Source organism: Topomyia yanbarensis, chromosome 3, assembly GCF_030247195.1.
Source record: "Topomyia yanbarensis strain Yona2022 chromosome 3, ASM3024719v1, whole genome shotgun sequence".
Taxonomy (NCBI): Eukaryota; Metazoa; Arthropoda; class Insecta; order Diptera; family Culicidae; genus Topomyia; species Topomyia yanbarensis.
This window is the reverse complement of record NC_080672.1, coordinates 207739872-207760674: the sequence shown is the minus strand read 5'-3', so window position 1 is coordinate 207760674 and position 20803 is coordinate 207739872. Positions and strand designations below refer to the sequence as shown.

Sequence of the window (20803 nt, the reverse complement as noted above, 5' to 3'; positions counted from 1 at the left end):
TATTACTGCAGCAAGAAGTATAATTGTCCCATGTGTATAGGGATTCCCATAGCATATGGGACAGTTTTGCTTCTAGCGGCAGAATACCTCACACAAAAAATGCTGTTCAAGTCTGATATTACACCGAAAGTTAGACGAATTAACTGAATTCTAAATTGATGGTCAGATTGATCCCACTGAACATCATAAAATCAGATTGACCCTGTATGTAAATTATGGAAAAGATGTTATAAGCCTTTTACAATCAGTCATAATACAATAATACGTTATAATCCATTTAAAACGAGTGTATTGCTAGTTAGGCACTTTTCAATCAGCTAGGTCCTTTCATAATCAGTTCGGTCATAAAAATCAATTAGGCCCTTTTATAAATTGTTGTAAAATCGCTATCAAAATTCTTCATAATCAAATGTTGCGTTATGTACGTGCTCGGGTAGATATTCGTTAATGGAAAACATGAAATTTCAATTTGTTACATTTTGCAGTTAGGCCCTTTTCAAATGTTTGGATAGAACTGGGTAGAGATAAATTGTAATTGTAATTGTAAATTTATTAGCTTACGATACCCTGTTGGTTACATTTGTATACCTTATGTCAGGCAAGGATGAAAAAAAAAATTAAAATATAATAAAATTTTAAATTCAGAATCAAAACAAGTATGACCCAAAAAAGCTCCTACGCCTTTCACCAGTAGCTGGTCGAAAACACTTTACGGTGCGATCTTTTCAATTTCGTCCGAGTTCTCCGCGTCTAGCAACTGAATCTTTTTCCGGAAGTGTTTTTCGATTGATCTGCAAATCATCATGCTTCGATCACTACCAAATAGGTTGATGGTGATTCCGTTCTGTTAAAGAAGTGGGAAGAAATACAATCTATAGGATCACAAGAATGACTCACACTTACTGAATCTATCGGTGCGTCTAATTCGATGTAGATACGTTTCGCAATCGGCTCGTCCCTGCTAATCCATCGGCAGGTCGAAGTTGACGACAATGGTAACCTGTTCGACGTCGATACCTAAGACGAAAGAATCTCTCCGTAACCTGGTGCTGTAGCCAGAATCAAGTGGTGGAACTTACCCCTGGACAAAACGTTCGTTCCAACCGTTGCTCCACCGTTAGATCACCGGACAGTACTGCTACCGAATGACCATCCTGGGACATCCTGCCGGTCAACCAATCGGCCGTTTTGCGTGCCTGTTTCGATCGATTAACAATGCCGAAAATAAGTTTACTTGGAGTTTACAACTGTCCTATACATCATATGACTGAAAATGATCGCTTGTCCGACGGTAATCACACCGTACATGTTTGAAATTGCTTGATATTTCTCGTCCTGGTTGCGGCATTTGACGTAGTAGTGTTTGGTGTTATCGAGTGATTCTTGCTCCCGCACCAGAAGAATCATGATCGGATTGGTTACGATGTACTGGACGAATCCCATCACCTCCCGCTCGTACGTGGCTAAAAAGAACAGCGATCATAACGCCCGCCTCGTCCGGTACAAAAATGGCAATCTTCTTAAGGTCGAACGCCCGGCTGTTCCGATGATGATATGATTAGTCAGCTTCGCCCCTTTGACGATCTTCTCACCGCGAACGGTTTAACCAAGTTCGATTTCCGCACAAAACTTTGCCGTTTTGCAGCTACTTTCCCCTTCTGAATTGCCAGTTCATACGTGGGGAAAGGCAAATCACCTGCGGATAGTTTTTCAACGGATTGACTCGATTGAGCATTGCCAGTACGAAGGCAGTGGTTTTTCTTGTTCCCGACCAACTCTGGGCGATTATGTTCTGTGGTGGATCGGCCAACAGAGTAGGATGAGCCGTCTTCTGAATCTTGGAAGGAGCGTTGAAACCCATAGCATAGACTCCCTGAAGCAGTTCCGAATTCATGTGCAAAGCTTCGAAAGTTTTAACCAAGTATAGCGGCGAAGAAGGATCCTTCACCCCCAGATCCAGCTTTGATTCTACTAGACCTTTGCGAATAAGTTTAATTAGCAAACTTGCATCCGCCGGGCTAAAAGATGAATCATGGATAATTTCAAAGCTGATATTAAATATTTCTGGAGAAAAATTTGAATAGGACGTAAGTAACAATGAGATTCTTTTTGGGGTGTTTCTCTTCTGTTAATTACTCGGTCGTTTCAATATTTAGTACTCAACTCTTTGCCTAATATTCTAGTAAAAACTATCGGCTTTCGATATGTACTGGAAAATTAGTGTAAAGTGTTATAAAGACGTAATAATCGAAACAGAAAGTAAACAGAGAGAGGCTCTCAATGTTACTTATGTCCTAATCAAAATTTTCTCCAGATTTCGACTTACTTGAATGCCTCTGCATCTTCCGTGGAGGAAGCTGTTTCTCCATTTTCGCTAGCAGCTTTTTTTCTTCAGGAGCTGCTAAAGTCTTAATTTCTGTAGCTACCGAAAACAAAACTGCAGGTGCAGCCGTTTCTACCGGAGTAATTTGATCGCTGGTTCTACTGGCGGTGAACTAGAAGGTTTTTCCGCATTCTCTTGCTTTGGGCTGTCAGCCGTCGGCTCTGGTTCCTTATCCTTAGGGATACTCAGATCGATAACCTATTTGTATTGAAAAGAAAAAATCAAAACCTATGGAAAAATTATCGCTCCAAAAATAGGTTCGTTGGTTATGACAAAAAAAAACACTTACCGAGTGCAGAAATTTCCTGATCCTCTTTCCGCCTTTTTGACCCAGTTATCGGCAGCACTTGCCATCGTTTCGACCGGGTATTAAAATTCAAAAGCTACAATATATGGAAAAAGGTCCTGAATCAGCACGGATACTGTCACTCCGGTGGTTTATTCCTTGCAATTGGCTGAACTTTTGCCCAGAGCGACCATTCGGAAAAAAACGCCTTCTTTTGTCTGCTCACTTCGCTGCCATGAAACCGATGATGAACCCTTTTTGCCAAACGAGTCACACGGTTGCCCCGATTTAATATGTCGCGCGTGTAGAGTATGCTTCCATTATGTTTGTTCTGTAAATTGACAAGGACATCTAAATATGCAAAGGAATGCTTGGTGGAGAAAAGCTACTGTTAAACACATACCGAAAGAGAAAGTCCTTTCCGAGGATCTTGATGTTGTATTTGCTGTTGGCCCATTATCGCCGTGTTCTGCTGCTGGGTGGTTACCATGGCATTATGTTGCTGGTGTTCGGTGATGTGTATCCGCTATGGTTGCTGTTCGATCTGAAAAAAATTATGATGAAAAATATCCGTGAATGAGTGAACGCGAGCTTTTGAAAGAAGAATAGGGTATTACATTACAATGTACTGAACACGGTACTGATCCTTCCGAAACGAAAAAAGGTAGTAAAAATGACTCACCTTGCTGCACCAACTGAATAAAAAAAAGTCCTGCACGCGGCGTTGTACAGTACAGTATGCTGCTGCCTGTGTTTGAAGGTGTTGTTGATGTATCTTTTTTTGCAGTTGACCAATGGTCTTCTACATTTGGCCCTGATTGGCTTGGATCGATTGCACTAGTTGCGGTTGCTGGCCAGGTTGTACCGTCAGTTGAACGTTGCTACCGATCTGTCGGATGATGGTCATGGTCTGGGGGAAATCTTAATTTTCTGATGTTGCTGGCGATAAGCACTGGAATTGTGGTTGCTAGCTGCTGTTGGGATGGAATCACGAGCACTGTGGAGGCAGCGATATTTTCATGCAAGCAACTGGTAGGAGCCAAGGCAGTAATATGACGTTTGTATTTGACTCTGATTTCTCTACATCAGGAAGGTAACCGCTGGTAAGAATAGTGGCAGGCAAGTTTTACGACAGAATGTGCCGATAAAGTGTTTCCGATGGGTCCATTATTCGTAAAAAAGCTCTTGTTGCTTTGTTGGTTCTGAGCTGTAATTGCTGTGGTTCTTTTTTGAAAAATTGTTGGCAGCTGCTGGATTTGGAGTTGTTGGTACTGCTACGGTTGTATCGATTTAATGTTGGTTGGCTGATTGCCAGATCCAGGATGTTGAGCTGATTTGTAGCACCTGGTTGTTGTTGATGAAAACTTATCAAGTAGATAGATGGCTGCTGATGAAAAATGCTGCTCTTGTGGCTGCTTTGTTCGGGTGTGCTGTAAATAATAATTACTAGAAACAATCACAATTCCAATAATATTTTAAAACTTACCATTCAAATTCAAAATATTGATTCTCAAAACTACGAAATTTTGACAGGTCGCGATGAAAAAAAAATACAAAAAATTACTAATCTTGGGTTTTTTATATTTTTTCAATGCAACCTGTCAAAATTTCGCTAGCCTCCGTGCGAAATAATACCATTGACCATTATTTCGCAAGGAAAAAGTTTGCCTTGGTGACAGCGCATAGAAAGCAGCGCTATCTCGCGGAAGTATTATGAAACTTATCGTTTGTCGAACCGTGTCTCGGCTAACTGCATTTTTCGTTATCGTTTTCGCGAGAGCTGCGTACCGCTTACGAAATGGAAACGAAAATTTTTTTCGCGAGCATTTCGCGACGTTTTTTATACATAGGTTTTGTATAGGAAATTTCATTTCGCAAGAGGTGCATACTTAGCTTAACGGGGAGTATTCCTTCCAGAAACTAACGAAGCGGGTCGCCGGCGACAAGCGAACTGATTTCAACGATGATCAAATGCAAACTGGAAAGATTTTCCTATAGACAATTCGTTTTACCTATCTCAGATGTGGTTCATCGTCAAAAAGGCGGCGCTAACAAGTAAACCACCAATCAAAGCGCGGCTAATTAATGCGTTTTCAAAATCATTTCTATCAAAATTTACGCTAATCGTATCCTCTACGGAATCTACTACACAATTGTTTTGATTATTTCCCAACAAATCACGCAAGAATCTGTTTGTTCCGTACAGCACCGCGCAAATAATTGACATTGGAAAACATCGGCAACTTCAGCTGCCAAACACTTAAAAACGATCGAAGCATTTTTCCGTCAATGTCACTTTTCTGACTCAAATTTTTATAGGTATTTTCTTGCTTCCGTCCAATTGGTCAGTTTATTTGTTTTATCGTACATTTTTCGGATATTATTATAGAAAATAACTAACCCGATAAGAGGGAAGTTATTTTCCAAAGCACGAAAAGGAAATTTCAATTGTAATTCTTCTGAGAACGATTTTGTGGTCCTAATAAGGACCGTTTGTTGTGAATATCATTTCGACGTTTCTTTACCAATAATAGTGCGACTTCTGTACACGTCTAGTGATGGAGGCAATTTTGAGAGTGCCTTTGTTTGCTCCTGCTAACGGGGAGTATTCCTTTCAGGAACTAACGAAGCGGGTCGCCGACGACAAGCGAACTGATTTCAACGATGATCAAATTCAAACTGAAAACATTTTCCTATGGACAATTTGTTTTACCTATCTCAGATGTGGTTTATCGTCAAAAAGGCGGCGCTAACAAGGAAACCACAAATCAAAACACGGCTAATTAATGCTTTTACAAAATCATTTCTATCAAAATTTACGGTAATCGTATCCTCTACGGAATCTGCTACACCATTGTTATGATTATTTCCCAAAGCCGTTTGTTTATGAGAATCGTCCATACACTACTCGTCGACAATCAAGTATCGAATGATAAGGCAAAAATGAAATTCAGCACATATATTTATAACTTTTCTTTGTTTGATTGACCTCTTAAATGCTCTGTATTGACGGCTCTGCTCGGAATAGCCGCCTCGTGTATGCATATTTCCCCCTTTTTCGTGAAATTTTTCAATTTCAATTCAACCGATTTTCAATAGAATACTCAGGTCAGTCAGGTGTTTCTGAATCGATTGGTGTATACATTATTGAAATCCATCAACTAATTGCGAAGTTATAACCGTACAAACCTTACATAGTTTCGTTACATAGGAGATTTTCAAAATTTAGAGTGACACCCAGCCCCAGTTAGTGGAGTAAGACATTTTTAATGTCAAAAATAATATGTATTGGGACTCGAACCCAGGTCGGTTACCAATAGTCATGGTTTGCTTATCGTGTCAATTTTTAGAGTAGGAACAATTACCTTTATTAAACACATAATTCAACTGAAAGTCAAAGGTGGTATAAAGGCAAATGTATAAGTAGAAACAAACTTTTGAAGACGTGTAGTGAGCTTAATTAATATTGGTAATAGTATTGGCAATAGAATCATTTATTAAACTCGTAATTCAGTTTAATAGACCTTTCTCGTCAAAAAATTTTATATGATAGGATGCTTCCTTTTTTATCCCCAATTCGTTACTGCCGATTGCCGCGATGATTTGGTACCTCTAACTATTGAAAAAATCAAAAATAGTGCAAGCTGCTCATTTAACCCCATATTCTGAATACCTATCTTGCCTTGTTTCCCCGCATTTTTACACCATTTGGATGAATTTCCTGTGGGGAATACTAAAAGGATGCCAGATCTGCATATATATTAGTAAATCTGCAGATTTTGCATTTTCACTGCAGATGTTTTGCAGATTACAAATATTTAGCAGAACAAAGCCTATGCCAGCCAATTTATACACCAGCCTTCAACATTTTTGATCATTTAAAATATATACATACTACATTTCTATGTCAAATTTATTGAAGATTTTTGTAGCAATCTGCAGACTTTTATATTTTTACTGCAGGCTATTGTTTGAATAGACCTGGCATCACTGATGCTGAAATGATTCATTCCACCTGTGAAAAACATAGAGCATTGCATGAAAATGTATAACCTCACTTTTCTGACAGTTCAGTGTGCTTGTTTACCTAAGACTTGTTTACATGGACTTTTAAAATTTACATTACTTGAATACTTTCGATGCTCTTTGAAAGACTATCAACTCAAGAGGGATGAGGATTGGAACAATGGGAACCTGGTGCCACATTATGCAACCAATTCGAATCGACCTTTTCATACAAGCTTGAATACAATAAACCTTTCGTTTCGAGATGCGTAATGTCACCCCTGGTTCATACATTGACCAATCGGCGCTCGATGCAAAACCCGGTGGCATATCCTGAATCGTAAGATCAAGCATTGGGCTATAAAACGATTGCTTTCTGGATGATGGATAAGAATTTGTACATATTTGTTTGTTTGCTCGTGGGTTAAGTCCTAACAAGATGATCCGATTTATTACTCATTTTTAGGTGGTGAAGTTTACCTGAACTTTATAGGTAACGAATTCCGTCGATGATAAGTTGTTGAAATGATCGTTCAATGCCCATACCGAAAAACGTTTCCATTGGTCAGAATGCCTACCAGCGTATGATAGCTGCAAACATCAGGACAACAAGGTTATCGCTTTCGAATGGAACAATTATTTATTATTCGTGTTCAAGTTCCATTTCAGCAAAAGTTTCGTCGATTGACGATTATCGCATTGTCGTTGATTTAACCGGCAAATGCAAAAGAGTGCTCGGCACTGACGATAAGGAGTAAGAAGGATTTGATAGGAGTGATAAGAATGCAGAGCAGGGAGGAGAAATTATATGTAAATTTATATTATATTCCGAGTTGCCATCATTTTTGCACCGCAATAAAACTTTCTGCAACTGCTGTCGTGTTCAAATTGGCAGGAAATAACTAGGCAGCGAATGATAAATTGCATAGTCAATTTATTTACTTTTTCGGAAGGATAAGTAATTAGTATGTTGTGAATATATATGTGTCGCCGGTGCCGTGTGTTATGGTGGTACCGGACGGAACCGTTGGTCAGCAGACCGTCCTTGTCGTACTGGTCATAGATGCGACGTTTTTTCTCATCTGATAGCACTTGACATGTTTCGGAGATCTGTCTTAACGCTCTCTACTTAGCGCAGGATACGCGAAACCGCTGCTAGCTTTCGAAAGAAAATTCCTAGCTGCTGCTACTCTATCAGTCTCTCTCTCGACTGAGGACTACAATTTCGGTCGACTAAATTGTGCTATGAAAATTGTACTTCCTGGAATTTCACCAAACGAGATCAATTCATTGTGAGGAATTTCGCTGCGTTCCAATATTCCTTGCCTCTGTAGGTGATGATGTGTGTGGATTCACTTCGGCAACCAGGTCTTATGTTTTGGGTAATTTTGCTATCTTATTCTGCTGAATAAATCATCTTGGTAAAGCCTCTACGTTATACTATGGTCACTTTAAAAACGCATTGCTATTTAATCTTGTAGCTCTTGGCAAGTCAGACTGTTCTCGACTAATCCTGGCACTATACCGCTGACGTTGCACTTATTACGGTGATCAAACTTGGCGAGAGCGGCAGTGGTTTCGTCGGAATTGTTCACTCGACAAGCAGGAAGTGCAAGGACTCTGCTACTTATGCCTGAGCCCCTCGTTGAAACCTTCGTCCTGTCGGAGTGTTAGCTTCGTCCGATACCGGAGCGTATTGCTGAACCGAAGCAGTATGCTACTGGCGCTGCTTCCTTCGAATCGGAATCGCTGAATATTCCCGTTAGCCGAATGTCCAACGTGGCCGAAGGCAAACCGATTGCAGCAACACAACCAACCGTAGCTGAAATTTTAGCCTTTAATCCAAGTCCCTGCCATTGACATAGCGACAGACGAGTGCGGCGCAGGTTGGACCATCGGTTGACTCGGTGCCGGACAGGGCGAAACAGCTGCAACAGGAGCGGACCTAGTATGGGGTGTAAAGGTCATCAATTGCCATAGATCACCAAAATGCTCTGCGACTAACATTGTGAACAAAACAAACCAAACGAAATTGATGGCAACAACGGTAAAATAATCTAAATTCTACCCAAACATTTGAAAATGAGAAAAAGGCAAAAGAAGTTTTGGTCGAATTCATTATAATTCTATTTAAAAATTGTATACTGTTTTATTTAGTTTGATTGCGCATATTGTTTACATCAGACACACCCCTTAATTCATTGAGTACGTATTTCACTGCCTTTATAATCCTTTTGGAATCATTTACAATAATCCTTTATAATCATTTTATAATAAGTGTATTGCTAGTTAGGACTTTTATATCAGCCGGGCTCTTTTATAATTTGTTATAAAATCATTATCAAAATTCTTCATAATCCAATGTTGCGTTATGTTTATGTACATGGCCAGATAGATAGTTTTTAACTGGAACGGAACGTGTGGATACGACAAAACCTAATGTCAATTGCAGCCAGGGGGAGCTGTCAAATGCAGTCAGGGGGACTGTCGAATGTAGCCAGTCCATTTAAAATATGTGAGGAAGAATGAGTGGCTATGCAAGACAAGAGATGAACAGGAAAAAAGAAAAAGAAAACATCTATCCACAGGCTCTGTCCCAGAATTTTAATAGAGAACATCAAAATTCGATTTGTTTGCATTTGGCAGTAGGCCTTTTTCAAATGTTTGGCTAGAAATTCCTTGCTTCTTCAATGAATCATGTACAAGAAAAGTAAAAATGTTAAATTTAACGGAACAATGTATGATGCCGACATCAATTAAAAAATACAGCTGAGCGACCTTGTTGGGAAAGTGTTTACATTTGGCAGCGAACCAAACCAAGTTTCTCATACTATGATCGTATCAACAAAAATACCAAGATCATGTAAACAATCTCTTTGAACTGTCAAAAAAGTGAGGTTAAACATTACCATGCAACGTTCTCCACCGAGAGGTTCACTTTAGTTTGTTTACATAACCAATGAACTTTGTACCGCGACTCACCGGCTGGATGTTGTTGGCTCGAATCAAAACTTGTCGAAAGTAAACAAAGTTCATTTCATATCGTCAACCTGGCCCCCAGATGGTGAAATCAACGGAGTGCTGGAGCGTTGCCAAAAAATTTTTTATTTCCAGATTAAATTTTACTAAACTTTCCAGTTTAACTCAGCCGGAATGCTGGCTGGTTCTAATTCGTATTCCGGCTCCTGTGACACAACCGATTCAAGTTAGAATGTTCAAGGGGTACCATTTCGAAGCGGCTTAGCCGCATAACCGAGGCCTAGGAACCGAAGCGGCGCAAAGCCGCTGAGGATCCGCCGGGCGAGGTGTCCACCGACCCGTTATCGGAAGCAAGCGAACCTGTGATCCACTCGTTTGCCCGGCTTACTCAAACATAGGGGCTATGCCTAGTTTAAGTCCGACTGAGCGGTAGCGAAGTCGGACAGCACGCGCAAAAGCGATGTGGCGTAGCCATATTGGGTGCTGAACACAAAATAAAATTGGCAACGCTAGCAAAATGTAAACACAAATGAACACTCCGGATGAACCTATCGTCAATTGACATTTCGACGAGTTTTGATTCGAGCCAATAATATGGGCCCCGACTCACCACTTCATTTGCCGCGTTGCCAGGAAGCCAAGCAAAAATATACAAAACAGTGCTGCCCAAACACATATTTTGAGTCCCATCATTCTTGCAAAGGTTAAAAAAATACTCAACATTCTTGCATTTTTCAAATTTTAAAAGATCATTAAAAAATCACGATAGCTCTAAAAAGTCTCATTTCAGCGGAAATATTTTTAAAAATGTGTAGTCTTTTGAATAAAAATAAGAAAAAAGGGGGTTAGGTCGGACGAGAAAGGTCTATTGGGATGGTTGAATAAAAGCATTAATATTACTGCTGCAACATTTGTTAGTGGTATAGTTCAGCCTGGTTTGAACAGGCGAATACTGGAGTTTAAATAAGCTGAATAAACTGTTAATGTTTAAATAGTTCTGCGAAAGTATTATTCAGCTTTCGTAGCCTTTAATCTGCTTTTAATCTTACAAGTAGTCTTATAGTTCAGCTCCTAATGCTTGTTGGGCTTCTGAGAATGATAAGAAAAATGGGGGCAATTAAATCTGGACATTGAAGGTTTTTGAAGGTGTGTATGAGGGACATATAGAGGAGATCGCGGCTTGCCAGTACATTTCGAATCGGGACATTGGGTGATCTTACTCGGACCCGAAGGGAATCGAATAGTTGAAATCTGGCAGAACAGTACTCTGCGCATGCCCAGACAATATGTTCGATCTCGTGATAACCGTTGCCTCAAGCACAGATACCACTATCCGCGAGTCCAATACGTCGGAGATGAACGTCCAGCGTGTAGTGATTGGACATGAGCCGAGACATTACGGGAATGAAATCCCGACCCACATCTTTACCCTTGAGCCAATGTTTTGTCGATACCTCAGGGATTATTGAACCCGTCGGTGTAAAACATCTTGCTGCAGTCGACTTCTAGAAATTTACTATGAAAGATGCTTGGGATCACTTGCGGACGTAGATGATCCGGGATTCGTCCTTCATGCATGTGTCGAAGAATACAGTTGAATCAGAAGCATGGGAGAGATTGACACGGTGGGTATAATATGAAGAAGGATTGATATTTTGTGTCATGTAATCGAAGTACTAGGACATAAATGGTGTTTGAGAATTGAGCTCGACAAGACTCTCGAAATTTTGCAATTACTAACGGGTTCAAGATATCGCATCGGATGAGTAGGGGAACATGGGGAGACTTGACCAAGCGCAAAATTCTATTTTCAGCTATGGCGTCTTCTATTCAATTCTTAAATTATTTTCAAAAATATTTTTATACTTGTTTAGATCCGTTAAGGTAATTTTAAAAGTTTGGAATGAAATATCCTTTCCTTACAGAAAATATTACTTGATTAATAAATTTGAATTAAATGATGTAATTTTTTATCAAACTTTGTATGGACATATCTACTCGACTACTAATTACTATTAATGTACTAATATACCATCTTAATCCTTGTGGAGCAGTGAAATGATTTAACATAAACTGGAACATTGGAAAAGTTATTACTAGAATTTGCATGACATTGAACGCAATAACTAATGTTGGGGAGACTTGACCAAGATTTTATGGGGAGACTTGACCAAGTGGCGATCAGCTGAAGAAAGATACAAAATTCCTAATATTTATTAAGCTTTGGTATCTACTGTTAATGTTAATCACGCCATAAAAAAAATCCACCCCAAACATAAGTCTTTATATTTTAATATTTGTAAACAAAGTTAGCAAAAGTAGGGCTGATTTCGTGACGTGTGAACATGCAATGCAAGCAGTACAGTTAATCCTTGAAAAGAAATGCATTAAAAAAATCAAAATTTATCAAATGCAACTCTTTTATATTTTTTACTGTTACCTAAGGATCTCGACAATAGAGAAAAAAATAATTACAGTAGGTTTTATGTCATTATTTTTTGTTATGATTTTTCAAAATTCTCTTGGTCAAGTCTCCCCGCAATGGGGAGACTTGACCAGAAAAAACGATCACAGAAAAACTTTTGTAACTTTTCAAAAATTAAATTAAAAATTCTGCAAAAAATCATGAAGACGCGCAATAACTTTGCGCATTATATCTGAATGACTTTTGAGGGATTGAAGGCTTTTTTAGAGATTTATGCAGTTTTAACTGAAAACCTGGTCAAGTCTCCCCATGGTATTTCGTTGCTTAAAATACTCGGTTATATTATTACCTTGTTCATCCAATGACGAAGAAGATAATTGGCAGGACACTGATGACTTATGAGCATGTTAATAACAAAAAAAATTAACTTTGAATGTCGGAATATATGGAATGAACTATAATATTTCAAATGTTTATTAATTTCGCATAATAGTTTATTTTTCATGCTTCATAATGCAAATAATTTATTGAAACGCTAGTATATTTTACCCCGCATAATTCCAAGAATCCTATAAGATGCCGCTATGAATTATATATGTATCGATAGGATATTTCTTGCTGAACATCAAAAAAGTAAATTTAGCTGCTACAACATGCTAGTCTACAAACCATAGCCCCTTAAAGTTAGCACAGAAAAACCAAAAAAACAGACATACACCCTAAAAACGAAGAGATAGCGAGTTGGTCTATTTCGCAAAAAGGTGTGTTTCAAAAGCATCAACAACTTTCTAGAACATCGAGAAACTGTAAAAAAACAAATAAAAAAGTTACAATGAAAAAACACTTTTTAAGGGGGTATTCCGACATGTACTTCAATTTCATCCAATAACTTTTTTCGCTTAACAGATAGCCATTTTGCTACTTCAACAAAGATTCATAAAATCATTTCGTCTACAAACTTTCAATACATGACTATCAATTTTGGCAACAACTTGCAAAGTTATTTTTTTTATCTGCGTATATACCCCCTTAAATAAAAATTTTCCAACATGATATTAAACTACTTAAAAAATGAAGAAACCTTTGCGAAGACATCAAAGTGCCATAACCAATAGTTTCGTTGCAAATATCAATGTCCGGCTTTTTTTGATTCCGTCCCACTGTGCGCTGGGGCAAATAATGAAAGTATAACAAATGTGCAAAACGACATGCTACAATTTGCTGAAGATTTTTATTCCGAATGCGAGGAAATTCAAGTAACCCTCTCGCAGTTTACATCGGTTCTAGGTGAGGAGGATAGCGAAGAAGAAGATCTGACCCTTGAAGTCCCAACCCTTGATTTTCAACCAATCTCAGCAGAGGAAATAGAAACAGAACATTTGTTAGACGATAGGGAACGAACTCAGTTATTAGACGCGATTAACTGTTTTGATCTTTCCGCAGACGATAAAATCGGTCGTATAGAAATTCTGCAACACGAGATTCGTCTGATCCCCGGGATCGAGCTTAGGACCTCCCCCATGTATCGTTGTTCCCCATACGTCCAAAAATATATGGACGAAGAGATCGAACGGATGAAAACAATGGATATCATAGAACCGTGCGAGTCTGAATACGCGAGTCCGCTACTTCCGGTAAAAAAATCTAATGGTAAATTTAGAGTATGTTTAGATTCGCGGCGCGTTAATGAGGCAACAAAGAATGATGCTTACCCTATGCCTCATTTACATGAAGTGTTGCACCGAATCGGGCAAGCCAAGTTCTTCAGTGTGATAGACCTGAAAGAGGCATATTGGCAAATCCCCCTCGCAGAGTTGTCACGTAATTTCACCGCGTTCCGAACCAGAAAAGGACTGTTTAGGTACAAGCTGATGCCCTTCAGTTTAAAAGGGGCGCCATTCACAATGTCCAGATTAATGGACCTAGCTTTAGGGACAGACCTACAACCGTACGTGTGGGTATACTTGGATGAGGTCATCATCGCTACTAGAACTCTTAGCCAACAATTGATAAAAGAGGTCGTGAGCAGGTTAAAACGGGCCAATCTAACAATCAGCTTAAATAAATCTAAATTTTGTAGAAAAAGTGTACGCTATCTCTGATACATAATCTCAGAGAAGGGAATATCCATTGACGTGGAAAAGATTAGGCCGATCCTGGACTATCAAACGCCAAAAATAGTAAAAGATATCAGGCGCGTCCTAGGATTACCAAACTTTTATCAGAAATTTATAAAAAGCTATAGCGATATTACGTCTCCCATTGCTGATTTACTGATAAAAGATAAAAAGAAGTTTTCGTGGTCTGAAGAGGCACAGAGGGCGTTGGAACATTTGAAAGAGGCACTAATTAGCCCTCCAATTTTAGCTAATCCAGATTTTGGAAATCAGTTTTCAATCGAATCTGATGCATCTGATTTGGCTGTGGGTGCGGTGCTGACGCAAGTGCAGAATGGCGTAAAACGCGTCATCGCATATTTCAGCAACAAGCTCAACTCCACACGCAGAAAATATGCTGCTGTTAAGAAGGAATGTCTGGCTGTGCTATGGGCAATAGAAGCATTTAGATATTGTGTAGAGGGAACTCACTTTCGGGTAATCACCGACGCTCGTAGCTTGATCTGGCTGTCTAAGGTTAGCGCTGATAAAGGTCAGCCAAATTATATAGATGGGCATTGAAACTGCAACAGTTTGATTTCAGCATCGAATACAGGAAAGGGCGAGATATCATAACCGCAAACTGTCTATCCAGATCGCTTAACACCATTCAAGCGAAATGGGAAGATTTAGATTACAATAGAATGTTAGAAAAAATATCAAAATACTCGGAAAAGTACAAAGAATTTAAAACTGTCGATAAGAAAATATTCAAATACATCAAAAATTAATCTAAAATAACTGATGAACGATTTAACTGGAAACAAATTCCTACGAAGGAGGAAAGAGCTAAATTGATTAAAATTGTACATGACGAAGCTCACTTAGGATTGGAAAAAACGTTAGAAAAATTAAAGGAAAAATTCTATTGGCCATTAATGTATAACGAAACGAAGCAATATTGTCAAGGATGCGTCAAATGTGAAACATCCAAATGGGACAACATAAATCATACTCCACCAATGGAAAAGCAAAAATTGGCAACGTAACCATGGCAAATAATCGTCATCGACTACGTTGGCTCATTTCCACGTGCTAAGAAAACGGCGAACACGTGTCTTCTAGTAATTACTGATATTTTCACCAAATTTGTAATTATACAACCTCTCAAAGAGGCAAAAGCGAAACAACTGTCATTCTTTCTGGAAAACATGGCATTCCTGCTGTTTGGTTTCCCTGAAGTCGTATTATCCGACAATGGGGCACAATTCACTTCAAAGTAGTTTAAACTTTTGTTGGAGAAATACTGAATCACTCAGTGGCTCACACCCGTTTATTTCCCTCAGGTTAATAACACCGAAAGAACAAATCGCATAATAACTTCCGCTGTGAGAGCTTTAATTGAAAAAGATCAAAATCAGTGGGATGCAAATATTTATCGCATTGCAAATGCAATTAATATTGCAACGCATGCTTCCAGCGGATTTTCGCCTTATTTTGTAAATTTCCGCAGAAATAAAATCAGCTCAGGGAAAGAGTATCAAAATTTAAGAGGTACAAATATCTAAAAATATAAAATTTAACTATGTCGAGCTATGTATACTGTTGTGACCCTTTCCAAATAGCGCTCCTCCGTAATGTTTAGTCCGTACCGAATTTTACCGTGTCCATCTGTAGTTTTAGTTGTTTTGGATACGTGATATTTTAAACTTTTAGCCTGTACCCTTGGTGGCTGTTTAACATAATGTGATTTATTCCATTTTAAAATTTTACGAGCTAACCTAGCTAACCTGACTTAAACTATTCTATGTACATCAAAATAGGAGGAGTCAGTTACAATTTCAAAGTACATAATTATGTACGGGTAGCGTAAAAAAGGAAAAACAAATCAATGAATAAGTATGGGTGCATTGGTTGCTATCGGTGCTTTTGTTTGGTTACGCAAGGCTGTTTATTTGTCGCTTCAGCATAATAATGACCTAGTGAGAATGTTGCTATAACAAGTGGTGCGACCCAGAATGGTTTAACTGGAATGCGCCCATCTGGTTATGCAAGTTGGATTTGAAAACGATCGTTCAAGTAATTTACGATCTGTGGGAAAATATGAGTGTGGCCTCGTTTCAAGTGGCCTGACTAAAGGATATGTTAAATTTGGTTTTATGACCTGTGACCTGAGAAGGATTCACATTGGTGCATGTAGGGATTGGTTTTGTGGGAATAATTTGTGATGCTAGAAAGTAAGTCCGTTACATCCCCCTTTTGGTTGAATAATGTAGCGAAGTGAAATTATTCATGTGAAAGAACTGACTCCCTTACAATTCTAATGGATAATACAAATATTAGTTAGTATTGTGCTTTGTTGCTAGAGTAGTCTAAATAAAATTGCTTTGTTTTTTTTATTCTCCTTTAATAAGTCTGTTTTTGTGTACAATGTTTCTTTGTTTAGTTATTTTGTTTTCTATTTCACAATTTGTATCTAGTATTTTTATAATGGTGTAGGGACCTATATAGAATGGGTCTAATTTTTTTCTATTTTCGTTTTTTAAATATACTATATCTCCTATGTTGATTATTAATGGGTTTGTTGGTATGTGTATAAATTCTTGTCTTGAATGTTTATCCTTTTCTAATCTTTGTTTCGCTATTGCGTTTGATTTTTCTAACTTGTATTTTAGTTCTGTGCTATATAAGTCTAAATTGTACATTGGTGTTATTGTTGTTGGGTAATTTTCTTGTGATAATTTTGCTTTGTTGCCAAAAATTAGTTCATGTGGAGTGAATTTATGTTCTGAGTGTGGGGTAATGTTATAAGTAAATGCGTAATATGGTATCCATTCGTCCCAATCGGAATGGTGTTCATTTACGAATGATCGTAGATATTCGTTTAAACATCTATGATTTCTCTCCAATGATCCGATTGTTTGGGGGTGGTATGCTGTAGCGAATGTTTGTTTTATTTGTAGGTATTCACAAATCTGTTCAAGTACTTCGTTTTTATATTCGGTTCCTTGATCTGATTTGAGTTCCAGAGATTTTCCGTATATTAATATGAATTTCTCTACTAGATTTTTCGCTATTATGTTTGCTTCTTTGGTTGGTGTGGGTATTACTACGATGTATTTAGTTAATTCACATTGTATCGTTATGGCGTAACGATTATTGTTGATTGTTTTTGGTAATGGACCTATTGTATCTATGGATATTATTTCGAATGGTTTTGATGGTGTATTGGTCATTATTTGTTTTTCTCTGGTATGTTTTATTATTTTGTTCTTTTTGCACGATTCAAGGCCTTTATGAATCGAGAAATAGATCCTTTCATGTCCTTCCAATTGTAATATTCTCTTATTTTCAGGTACAGTCGATGCTGTCCTATGTGTCCTCCTGTAGGGGTTTTGTGGTGGTTTTTAAATATGTACTGTATCTCGCCAGGATCACTAATGAACTTGGGTGGTTGATACATTATTATCTGTATATTTTTAATTGTTTGTTTCGCTAGCGCTTTAAATGTTTCTATGGGTACTTCTTTAAATATTGTTTCGTTGTTTGCTATAGCGATTTTCTTTATTTGTATCTTATTCATTTCTTTTTCCAATGCTGAAAGTGTGAACTCTAGAGTTCTTCTTCCACTCAGGGGCGGCGAAAAACTTTACGCCCGAGTGGGTAGAAAGCATAGGGTGAGGGGTTCATTGGTAACGATTTTTCCCTTTTCGCAATGCACACGCTTACATTACATTCACATTAAATCACGTTCGTTTATGCAAATGGAATTGTGGTACATCGATGTTTTCAAATGTGTGTAGTGCGAGATACATGCGTTGCGCATCTAAATTTTTTGAAATGGTTCAAAATTTCGAGTGGGTAATTACCCACTCGGTTATTTTCGGTATGGGTAGTACTACCCATACTACCCACGCTTTCCGCCGGCCCTGCTTCCATTTATATATGTTGCGATTCTGTTTATCATTTTTTTCATTTGCGCGTCTTTGTATATATTGAATATTAAATAGTTATTTTCTACCGTTATTCTTAGTTTAGGTAAGTTTCTTGTTTCTGTCGGGTTTTCAGTCGTATAGATAGTGAGATGATCAGTCTCTCTACCTTTCGTCTTTTGTCCATTGTCGTTAAGTAATTTATAGTTGTTGTTCATATTATTATTATTGTTAATATTATTCTTTACATTATCGTTAATATTATTATTATTATAGGTATTACTATTATTGTTGATGTTAATATTATCATTAATATTATTATTATTTGTATTGGAATTATTATTATTGCTATTGCCATTATTTTTTTTTGTCATGGACCTAGTGTTGACAGTAAGTACGTTTAAGGTTTTCAATTCGTCTGACGTTGCAACAATTCTGAATAAGGCATCCGCTGTAGCGTTGCTTTTACCAGGAATGTATTCTATATTAAAGTCGAATTCTTCTAATTCTAGTCTCATTCTAGTGAGTTTGGAGGTTGGGTTTTTCATATTAAATAAAAATACTAATGGTCTATGGTCTGTTCTGACCGTAAATTTTCTTCCGTATAGGTAAGGTTTGAAATAATTTATTCTCCAGTGTATTCCTGTTAGTTCTTTTAGTATTGTCGATTTATTTTTCTCTCCTGGAGTGAAGCTTTTGCTCGCGAAAGCTATGGGTAAGTCGTTTCCGTTTTTAATTTGGGATAAAACTGCTCCGCATCCTACGTCTGATGCGTCAGTTGTTAGTATAAACGGTTGAGCAAAGTCGGTGTATTGAAGTAGTTTTGGTGAGATTAGGTGTGTGTTTTAGTGTGTTAAAGGCGTTTTGGCATTCATTTGTCCAAACGAACTGTTTATTTTTCTTTAGAAGTTGATTTAGTGGGTGTGCTATTGTTGCAAAGTTTGGCACAAATTTGCGGTAATAGTTACAAAAAGCTACAAATCGTCTACAGTCGTCACTATTTTTGGGTATGGGGTAGTTGTTAATAGTGTCGAATTCAATAAATATCTGGTAGTATTCCATTATCTGTAATTTTGTGTCCTAGATACGTCACTTATATATTGAAGAATTTACATTTTTGGGGATTTAATTTTAGATTATATTTTCTGATTCTGTCGAAGACTTTTGCTAGATTTTGCAAGTGGTGTTGGATGGAACATCCAATAACAATTATATCATCAATATAGACGAATGCATGTTCTGGTGTTAGTCCAGCCACTGCGATTGTCATCATTCTCTGAAAACTGTTTGGGCTAATATTTAAACCAAAAAGTAAGCGTGTGAATTGGTAATGACCACTCTGTGTTGAGAAAGCGGTAAATTTTCTAGAGTTATTTTCTAACGCTATTTGGTGAAAACCAGACATTAAGTCCAATGTTGAAAAGTATTTGGCTCTGCCAAGTTGATCTAAAATTGTGTCGATTCTAGGTAGGGGAAATTTGTCTGCCAGGATTTTTTTGTTAAGTTGTCTGAAATCTATTACTAGTCGCCATTTCTTGGTTTCATCATTTGATTTCTTTGGTACTAATAAAATTGGACTGTTATAGGATGATATTGAAGGTTTTATTATTTCGTCTTTTAGCATTTTAGTAATTTGAGTTTCTATTTCTGTATTTTGAGAATGGATTGTTTTATAATTGGGTATGTATACGGAGGTATTGTCCTTTAAGTTAATGTTTTGGTTGTAAAAATTGTTAGTCGACAGTGGTTCGTCAGTGAGTGCAAAAATGTCTGAATAGTTTAATATTAGGTTGCTTAATTCTTGTTGTGCGTAGCTTGGTACATTTTTCATGTCTATCTCATTTAAAACTTTTTTATTTCTCGTATTATTCTTATCTTTATTGTTAATTTTCATTATATTGTAGTTTGCTAAGGGTTCCATTTCAGGTTTAAGTTCTAAGTTGGATATATTTACAGTTGATTTCGTTGTGTTCATTATTTTTACATAGGGATTTTGTGGAGATATGATAGCGTTTCCTACAAAAATTCCAGGTGCAATTTCAGTAGAGATGACTACCATGTCTTCCTAAAGATTGTTGTTACTTAATTTTCTAATCACTTCGCATCTCTGCGGTATTATGAAATTGTTGTTTACGCTGTCTTGTATAGGTACGGACACGTTAGTATTATTTACTGAGAAATTTAATAACCAACATTCGTAATCGATTATACATTTATGGGAGGAGAAAAAATCTCTGCCCAAAATGCCATCGGTTTGAATGGGAAAGTCTGCGTTACTAAGATGAAAATTATGTTTAAGGATTATGTTATTTCCGAAATTTAATTCAGTTTAATATTATTCTATTATATTATGTTTGGATTTTAACTTGTATGTATTATTGATATTATCAGTCGCGATTTTTTTTTGTATTTGTGATTCCTCATTATATTTTTCTTTTTCGTACTGTCGTTAAATAAATTACTAAATAAATGTGCAATAAACATACACTTGGAATGCAATTTTGATTCATTTTTAGACTGCGGTCTATCTTCGAACACTTTGTGTCCAAAGAGCATGTTAATTTTAACGCGTGTAGAGAAAATGATTCTTGAATATTGTATTTACCAGGATTACAAGTCCGAAGCTCATTGCAAATTTTGAGTTCAAAGCGTTACCATTCGATTATTTTAATCGTGCTCAATCAATTTGCAGATTGG

The 20803-nt window shown here is 37.5% G+C and overlaps 1 protein-coding gene across 1 annotated transcript; it reads right to left on the bottom strand.

Moving 5' to 3' along the window:
- Positions 1 to 961: 961 nt before the first annotated feature.
- LOC131687600 (DEAD-box helicase Dbp80-like) lies at positions 962 to 3159 on the bottom strand. The gene is made up of 6 exons (XM_058971687.1): positions 3073 to 3159; positions 2460 to 2581; positions 1678 to 2018; positions 1246 to 1463; positions 1080 to 1196; positions 962 to 1000 (listed from the first exon to the last, which is right to left on the bottom strand). Exons 1-6 carry the CDS (start codon positions 3157 to 3159, stop codon positions 962 to 964), a joined length of 924 nt encoding a protein of 307 aa, XP_058827670.1.
- Positions 3160 to 20803: the final 17644 nt, after the last annotated feature.

Coding starts and splice junctions, on each gene's coding strand:
- LOC131687600 (XM_058971687.1), bottom strand. CDS start 3,159: ATGGTAACCACCCAGCAGCAGAACACGGCGATAATGGGCCAACAGCAA. Junction 2,582..3,072: donor GGAAAGGACTTTCTCTTTCG/GTATGTGTTTAA, acceptor CAATACAAATAG/GTTATCGATCTGAGTATCCC. Junction 2,019..2,459: donor CCAGCGATCAAATTACTCCG/GTAGAAACGGCT, acceptor TTCATCTTTTAG/CCCGGCGGATGCAAGTTTGC.